General features: G+C 35.0%; 1 protein-coding gene across 1 annotated transcript; it reads right to left on the bottom strand.

Annotated features, from left to right (window-relative positions):
* Window positions 1–348: 348 nt before the first annotated feature.
* cenpk (centromere protein K) lies at window positions 349–8,521 on the bottom strand. Its single transcript, XM_056475912.1, has 10 exons — window positions 8,446–8,521; window positions 8,056–8,184; window positions 7,063–7,119; window positions 6,912–6,975; window positions 5,663–5,709; window positions 5,489–5,571; window positions 4,750–4,845; window positions 1,300–1,435; window positions 1,150–1,206; window positions 349–956 (listed from the first exon to the last, which is right to left on the bottom strand). The coding sequence occupies exons 1-10, from the start codon at window positions 8,446–8,448 to the stop codon at window positions 801–803; spliced, it is 828 nt and encodes a 275-aa protein (XP_056331887.1). The 5' UTR covers window positions 8,449–8,521; the 3' UTR covers window positions 349–800.
* Window positions 8,522–8,789: the final 268 nt, after the last annotated feature.

Genomic DNA, 8,789 nt, shown 5'->3' with positions numbered 1-8,789 from the left:
TAAATATTTATTACAATTTTAAATAACTGCTTCTTATTGTGTGTAGTTTCAAATGATATTACACCAGTCATTGTTGCATTTATTACTATTACCATTAATAATAATAATAATAATAATAATTAATATTAGTGATATCTAAAGGATCATGTGATTCTGAAGACTGGAGTTATGAAGCTGAAAATTCATCTTAAAAATGACAGGAATAAATTAGTAAAGTAAATTATAAACTACTTTTGAGCAGTTATTTTATAGTACAATAATATTTTACAATATTACAATTATTTCTGTATTTTTGATGAAATAAACGCAGCCTTGGTGAGCAAGAAAATCTGTTTTTAAAACATTTAAAAATCCTACTGACCCCAAACTTTTGACCGGTAGTGTAACTGAGAAAATGGATTTGCTATTATTTGTTTTAGCCAAATACATCTATTACACTTGTTTTTTGGGACAAATTATAAAAACCTCTTTACTAGATCGACAAATCAGAATCAGAGACAATAGGTCACACAGTGTATGTTTAAAGTGGATTTAATTAAATCATTTATGAATTCATATGATCATTTTTAACAAAATGTATATACAAAGTTAAACAAAAAGCAACACAATTAAAAAGACATATGCAGTCTAAGTGGTGGACCTGATATGTAACCATTATTGAATAGCAATAAAAAACCCATAATGGCCAAGCTATTAAAAAATTTTAAATAATAAAAGAAATATACAATGAGTTACTAACAAGCATACATAAAACAAAATCTGACATATTCAAATTAGATTCAGAGAAGTGCTCTTTAGATTCAAAAGAAGTTTTCCAGACGGATTTTATTGCAGTCCTCTGGATGTCGCATCGCAATTCCATTGCGAAGAAGCATCTCTGTGTAAGGTGGCCAAAAAGTGTCATCAATAGTCACATAAGGGTCATGAGGAGTCTCTAATGTTTTATTGGTCAACCTCTGCAATAAATAAATATGTTTTGTTAATTGTGTTAATAATGAAAGATTAGTAAATTAAGCACCTTGGATCAAGAAACAAATTAATTACCAATGTTTTAATTCAATAGCGCATTTCATCCCTCTTAAGAAGATTACAAACATAAGGTGGAGATATAAAAAGAAAGGGTTTATTGTGATGGGTATCTGAACATACCTCGATAATCTCACTCAGTGAAATCAGGTTAATCTCTGCAGCATCATATGCAGCAGCCTGAAAATCCAAATCCAATAGTCATATGAAACAAGAGAGTTAAAGTAAAAAAAACAAATCAAATCCAATATTGTCTGACCTGACGGCACTTACTCTTTTTTTCTTACTGCCGTTTCCTTGAGGATCAGGAAGTGGGAAGTGCTCAGCTAACATGTCACTCAGCATTTCCATGAGGCTGCTATGATATTCCTTTAACTTATGGATTTTTCTCTTCATATCCTGCGAAACACTGAAAGTAAATAAGAATTAATTTGCTTATTGATGTTATTTGTAAAAAAATAATAAATAATAAAATAAAAAAATAAAAACTACACCATGCATATACTCACCGGCCACTTTTTTAGGCACACCTGTCCAACTGCTTGTTAATGCAAATTTCTATTCAGCCAATTTCCTGGCAGCAACTCAATGCATTTAGGCATTTCTGCTGCAGTTTGTTCCGAGCATCAGAATGGGAAGAAAGGTGATTTAGGTGAGAGTTTGAAAGTGGCATGGTTGTTGGTGCCAGATGGGCTGGTCAGAGTATTTCAGCAAGTGCTGATCTATTGGCATTTTTTTGCACAACCATCTCTAGGTTTTACAGAGAATGGTCCGAAAAAGAGAAAATATCCAGAGGCAGCAGTTCTGTGGCGCAAATGCCTTGTGGGTGCCAGAGGTCAGAGGAGAATGGCCAGACTGGTTGGAGCTGATAGAAAGGCAACGGTTACTCAAATAACCACTCACAACCGAGGTACGCAGAAGAGCATCTCTGAATGCACAACACGTCCAACCTACAAGAGGCTACAACATCAGAAGTCCACACCGGGTGCCACTCCTGTCAGATAAGAACAGGAAACTGAAGCTAAAATTCACACAGGCTCATCAAAATTGGACAATAGAAGATTGGAAAAACGTTGCCTGGTCTGATGAATCTCGATTTCTGCTGCAACATTTGGATGGTAGGGTCAGAATTTGGCATCAACATGAAAGCATGGATCCATCCTGAATTGTATCAATGGTTCAGGCTGGTGGTGGTGGGGGATATTTTCTTGGCACACTTTAGGTCTATTAGTATCAATTGAGCATCGTGTCAACGCCACAGCCTACCCGAGTATTGTTGCTTACCATGTCTGTCCTTTAGGACCACAGTGTACCCATCTTCTGATGGCTACTTTCAGCAGGATAACGTACAATGTCAAAGCGCAAATCATCTCAGACTGATTTCTTTAACATGACAATTAGCTCACTGTGCCTAAATGGCCTCCACAGTCACCAGGGGCCTCATGTATCAACACTGCGTTCACACAAAAACTTTGCATACGCCAGATTTCACACTCACGTTTGGATTTCCTAACGATGAAATTAACGTGAGAATGTGCGTTGGTCCACGCCAACTTCATGTCCGGTGTACGTGTATTTCTTGTGTGTGTTTGTTTTTTTCTATTGGCGACTCCTAGAGACAATTATGTTAAATTGCACACTACAAAGTATCGCACCAACACATGTGGAAAAAATATTGCTATTAATTTATAATTGATAAAATGGGTAAATTTTTTTATTATTTTTTTAATTTTTTAGAACATAAAAGCATTTGCAAATGATTACAACCCTTAGTCAATGGCAATGGCAGTGTTGGCCTTATTAGAGGACATTCGAGGCTCCAAGGTGGCAGGGTGTGCGATGAGTGGCTTCTTGGTGAGTGATGTATTTAAAGATATTATTAGACTTTTCCCCTCCATTTCTGTGTCTAAGTCTGTTTTAAAGACCTATCTATTTTCTCTTGCTTTTAATACTCCTTGATCACTGTTTTATTGCTTTTATTTGTTAAATGTCTCTTTTATATTCTGCTTCTGTCTTTAGCACTCCTATGTACAGCACTTTGGTCAACCTTTTGAAATGTGCCTTATAAATAAATATTGTTGTTGATTATTCCAGCAATTTTCTTTTAGCGTAATTATTTAACTGCATATCAGGAGACAGCAGTTATCCATTAAAGACGTGGCTGTTAACCCCCCTCAACAACCCACAAACTGACCACTCTCGCACTTGGTCAGCGAGCGATTGGGCAGCGGAAATGCCTGTGGCGCTGCCTTGTTAAGACCAGAAGGGTGCTGCTCTACCGCCCTAACAAAGTGTTCCTCTAATACATCTGTGTCTTCCACAGACACGGACATTACTCCACACAGTAAGGTGTCACCCACAATTGAGGCAACTCTCTCCTCAAAGGGTGTTAGTTCAGCATCCTCTGTTCCCCCGCCTGCTCGGTCCACACTTTGACGGTACGCCACTGTTCTCCTCTTAAACCTGTACCTTTACATCGGACCATTTCTTTTTTTAATTCACTCACAGTGCGATGTTCAGACCCCACTGCGTTAACCGCGTCAGCTAAACTCTCCCACTCTATTTTTTTTCTTTTGTTATTAATTCTGGAGGACAAACTTGCAAATAGCAGTTTTTCTCTGGTCTACCTCCAATAGGAGCACCTCCAATTCACATTCTGTAAAGTTTCTCTTCTTGCTTGATTGCTTTTGCCATTGCTTTTTCATTTGGATTTGCCAAAGTGGAGTTATTACCATATTTATTAGGGGGAGGAGGCAGGGAAGGGTTTTGCGTGTGCGCTCAGTTTTACGTTAATTCGGGTGAACAAAGAGAATATGCGTGGGATTCCGCGTATGCAGTGTTTCATACATCTGATTTTTTTTTACTGCGTACACACATTTACAGCTTTGTGCGTACACAATGTTTTAGTATTGATTCAATGCAAGTCTTCGTACATGAGGCCCCAGATCTCAATCCAATAGAGCACCTTTGGGATGAGGTGGAACGGGAGATTCACATCATGAATGTGCAGCAGACAAATCTCAGCAACAGTGATGCTGTTATGTCAATATGGGCCAAAATCTCTGAGGAATATTTTCAGTACCTTGTTGAATCTATGCCACTAAGTATTAAGGCAGTTCTGAAGGCAAAAGGGGGTCCAACCCTGCACTAGTATGGTGTACCTAATAAAGTGACCGGTGAGTGTACATTCTTACATAGAAGACATAGAGTTTGGGCTTTCTTTGTATTCTCTCAAGCGTTTGAAGTCAAATACTAATAAGCAAATGGAGTTTATTAAAGGAATAATTCACCCAAAACTGAACGTTCTGTCATTAATTACTCACCTTTGATACAAATCAGTTTTTTTCTGTTTAACACATTTTGAAAAATGCTGAAAACCATTGACTTCCATAGTATTTGTTTTTCCTATTATGAAAGCCAAAAGGTCACCAGTTTCTAAAATAGCCTCTTTTGTGTTCACCAGAAAAAAAAATGATAAAAGGTTTGGAACAACTAGGAGGTTTTTTAAACTTTTTTTGGGGGGTGAACTACCACTTTTACTAACTGTTTTTATTTTCAGCCAAAATAAATCAATACAACAATAAGAAATATCTTAAGGTTTTGAACGGCATACACATTAAAGGGTAAAAACAATTTATTAATTCTTAAGTAGTCATATTTTTTATTAGATATGGTTTAAACAATATGGTTTTAATGCCAGCATTAGAAAAGAAAACTAAGCACCTGTTTTCTGATTTCTCTTTTTCTTGTTGTAGTCTGACGATTTTCTCTGTCACTGCATTCAATGCTTTTTGTTTCTCTGATTGCCATGTCTGCTCCCTGAAAAAAAAACATTTTGTCACACAGTGTACAGATGTCTTAAACAGTATTACAGAGTAAGAAATGCATGCATTGTTTTGCAACAGTATTAATCATCCTTAAGAAACAAATGTGCATTTCTCAGTCTTATTTAAAAGTTGAGTTATTCATAACCATTTTAAACCGAACTAAAATCATAACAACAAATAATCCCTTGAAATAAAAGAAAATTAACACAAAATAAGTACTAAAACATCTAAACTAAGGAACCCAGCAGTAAAAAAAAAAAAACTACATTCTTGTCAAAAAACAAGAAGTCCTTATTTGGTCACCACAGCACACTAAATGTACAAACTATATACATTAAAGTGTCTGTATATTAATTGCCAAAATATGGGTGAAATAGTAGAAATGAATCACTGAAATCAGTGTAACTAATATGTTTATGAGTAAATAAATAAAATCAACAGCACACTTTTTTCTGACCTCACATTTATGAAAGAAATATTGTTAATTTCATTAAAAAGAGGAAAAAGTGATTATACTAAATTCTGCATTTTTATTTATTAAAAATATATTGGTGACAAATGAATACAATTTTATGATTTGAAAGATAGATTTTCTTAATGACACCAAAAGAAAAATATTAAATAATAAATGTCACCTTTTCAAAATCTTTTTCTGGGCATCCAGCTTCGCTTGAGAGCATGACAGGACCATTTTAAGTTGATCGTGGAGTCTTTGCAGCTACGAGGAAAGATAGTGTAGAAAATTGTAAATGCTATAATGTTTTATTACACTCACTGTGTGTGTGTGTGTGTTTTTAGTGACAACTTACCTCCTTTTTTCCAACAGCTAATAAGACTTCAGTATTTGTTGTCAGCACTAGAAAGCAAAACATTTTTTTAAAGTCTTTGATAAAGCATGTGATTCATAGTCACACCAGATGTGGCTTTAGGCCTGCATAATATCGTTTCAGCATCGATATCGCAATTTGCTCATCTGTAATAGTCAAATCCTTACGTGGCTTTCACAAAGAGATTGCGATATTTGTGTGCACACGCATGATGCAGCGCAGGAGATGCAGACCAATTCTCAAAAGCCAATATGTTTTAATTTATGCAAACTTCATTTAAACAGCCAGTTATGCCTTACACCATGGAATTAACTTGAATATGATCCCAAAGGAAATCTGCTCTAAAGGTAAACTAAATAAATTGCTAAATATACTCCTGTACAAAAGACTACAGCAAAGTTATCATATTTAACAAACTGTTTCATCCACTATTCATTTTGCTTACATGGATGACTGAATATTATTTAGATGATGTCATTACACTGTCTTCACAGCCAGTTACAGCATTGCTGATCATAATTTTGAGGATCAAAGGATCTACAACAAACATTTACAACAAAATGAGCACACATAGTAATCTCAAATGATCATTATGTCCAAGGCACTGCAAAAGACACATGTAAAAGGTCACTCAAGTCCATCAAGCACATGTTTACATAAAAAGAACAATGGACTGGGCCATGTCATATGCCAATCTGTGTTCCCTTCTCTATATACAGACACGTACAAAAGCAGAGCTTGAACATGTTAAACACCACTGCACTCACTGTTGCATTAACAATAGAACCATAGACCTCAAGGGCTAGCATTATATATTAAGAGATTTCAGGTTTGAATCTTAAACCTAATGCATAATTGAAGTTTTTCTATTGTATTAGGAAAGTGTTGAGCTCAATCTTTGAAAGTTTAAAACACATTCTCCTAATTATAAAAGTTCTATTTTTCGTTATTCTATTATTTTTTACTTTTGCATCACAAAACTTTTCAGTTTTGTAGCTAATTGGTACAAAAAAAACTCTGCCTGTTCAAAATAAATAGAAACAAAAGCAAAAAAAAAAAGCAAACACTGGGGATTTTATTTTTGCTTTTTCCTGTTTTAACAAACCCATATTGAACCCTGACCACAAAACCAAGGTATGTACCAAACTGTGGTGTCTGTGCATCATTACACCCATATTATTTATAGTATATAATTCTGAAATGGCACATATAAAAACAGTTAATTGCTTACATTTTGGTTCCATTTCCTGCCATTGCTCTAACTCAGATGTGATTGCAATCAGGCGATTCACTGCCTGCACAAAAGAAGAGAAAATACATTTTAAAAGATACACAGACACATTGAAACTATTAATTCAAAAGTACCAAAAAATAGGACAAACCTCATTTGACTGATCGTCATAAGCCTCTGTGTCAGCCATTATTATCTCATTCTGAAGCTGAAAGAAATTATTAAATGCTTATATTAACTTAAGTTGCATCCAAAAGTGATGAATAATTGCAAAAAAAACACAATGTTAATACATTCTCCAAACATAAATTTCTCGGTAGCACACAATGAGAAGTGTCCTCAATTTCAGAATATGAAATAAATAATAAATAGGCCTACTGTTTAGAAAAGATGGTCTCATTTGTAGTTATAATGCAGCTAATTAGATTTGAACTAGCTAAACATCATCAATGTATAATCAAGAAGAAAAAGAACACATGATAAAGCCCTGTTGGAACCATATGGACAAAGGAAAATCAAGACCTAGGAAACCTAGGACTAGGTTTTGTTAAAACACTTTAGTAAACTTTTTTCTGTGGCTTAAAATGTAGTTTTATTTTTTGTAAGATTCTTTAGACTTTTTGCTGTTCACTAGAATGTGCAAATGTTTAAATATTCTTAAATCAACATGTTTACTTAGGAAGCAAAATAGCAGAATAAGTTTAACATTAATGAAAAATTAGTTTATGATTAAAATAAGAACAAATATCAGTGAATAGCTCAGAAAACTAAGTTAGCTTAATTACTAAGAAAAGGTAATTGTCATATGCAGTTGACAATTTTTTCTTTCTTTAGGGAGAAATTGTCTTTTTTTCATAAATTTACTTTTTTCTAATCCTGTTTTTTTTTTACCTTAGAGCGTAAGACTACTTTAATTTAACAGCCTCAAACTGTTAAAGAGTGTAATATACTTTTAAGAACTGGCGAAATCCTGAATCAAAAAGCAAAATGACAAGGTGTCAGAACCGCACACGCCCCATGCATTTTTTTTTATCAATAACGCTACGTGTAAACATTCAAACAACCTAGGGGTGTGCGCCTTTGATCCACGAATTGGAAACTACAATGAGAACTGATCTTAGCACATTAAACTGTATCAAATTACCTTCTGTAGCAGCCCGAACTGCTCCTCACACTCCTCCAACAACACAGCTTTTGCAGCATCCATACAGCCTGTGTCCTCTGAAGACTGAACCTCTTTCTCCATCTCTATTTGCTTAGGTAGACCTGGGGTCTATAAACGTTATGAATACAAAACAAACGAACACTAAAGTAAAATAATAATAACAAACAAATATGCCAATAAACGCGTGAATCTACTGCAGACAGCTACGTTAACTCGTTAGCTGTGCAGCTAACGTTAACTAACCAGCGATTTCAAATGATCATAAGCGAAACAATATTGTAAAGTGCAAACGCGTTTGTTTCTCATTTGCAAAAGATGCTCGTGCTTTCATGTTGTAAACAGCATTTAGTTAGTCGTACTAGTACTCACCATATTTATATTTTAAGTCAATGCTCGACCACAACTTCAGTGTACATTCCAAACAAAAATACCGCCAGCCAACACGACGTAATGACGTAATGCTGATGTAATACGCCGTTGACGTTCAGTGGCGCTGTATCTGCGCGCTCAAAGCCACAAAGTTTTTGTATTTTAGTTTAATTCCGAATTGATCTGTTTACAAACGGGATACGGCTGATTTGAGCATATGCAACGAACGTACAATGCCACGAGAACGATATACAGTCATCAAGAATGATATATGAATGACACAAGACAACAACAGAAGAATTTCTTCAAAATGAAAACACCAACTTTCTCTCACAAACATAAGA

This window comes from Danio aesculapii, chromosome 1, assembly GCF_903798145.1.
Source record: "Danio aesculapii chromosome 1, fDanAes4.1, whole genome shotgun sequence".
Taxonomy (NCBI): Eukaryota; Metazoa; Chordata; class Actinopteri; order Cypriniformes; family Danionidae; genus Danio; species Danio aesculapii.
Note: the sequence above shows the minus strand (reverse complement) of the source record. Positions and strands in the feature narration are given on the sequence as shown.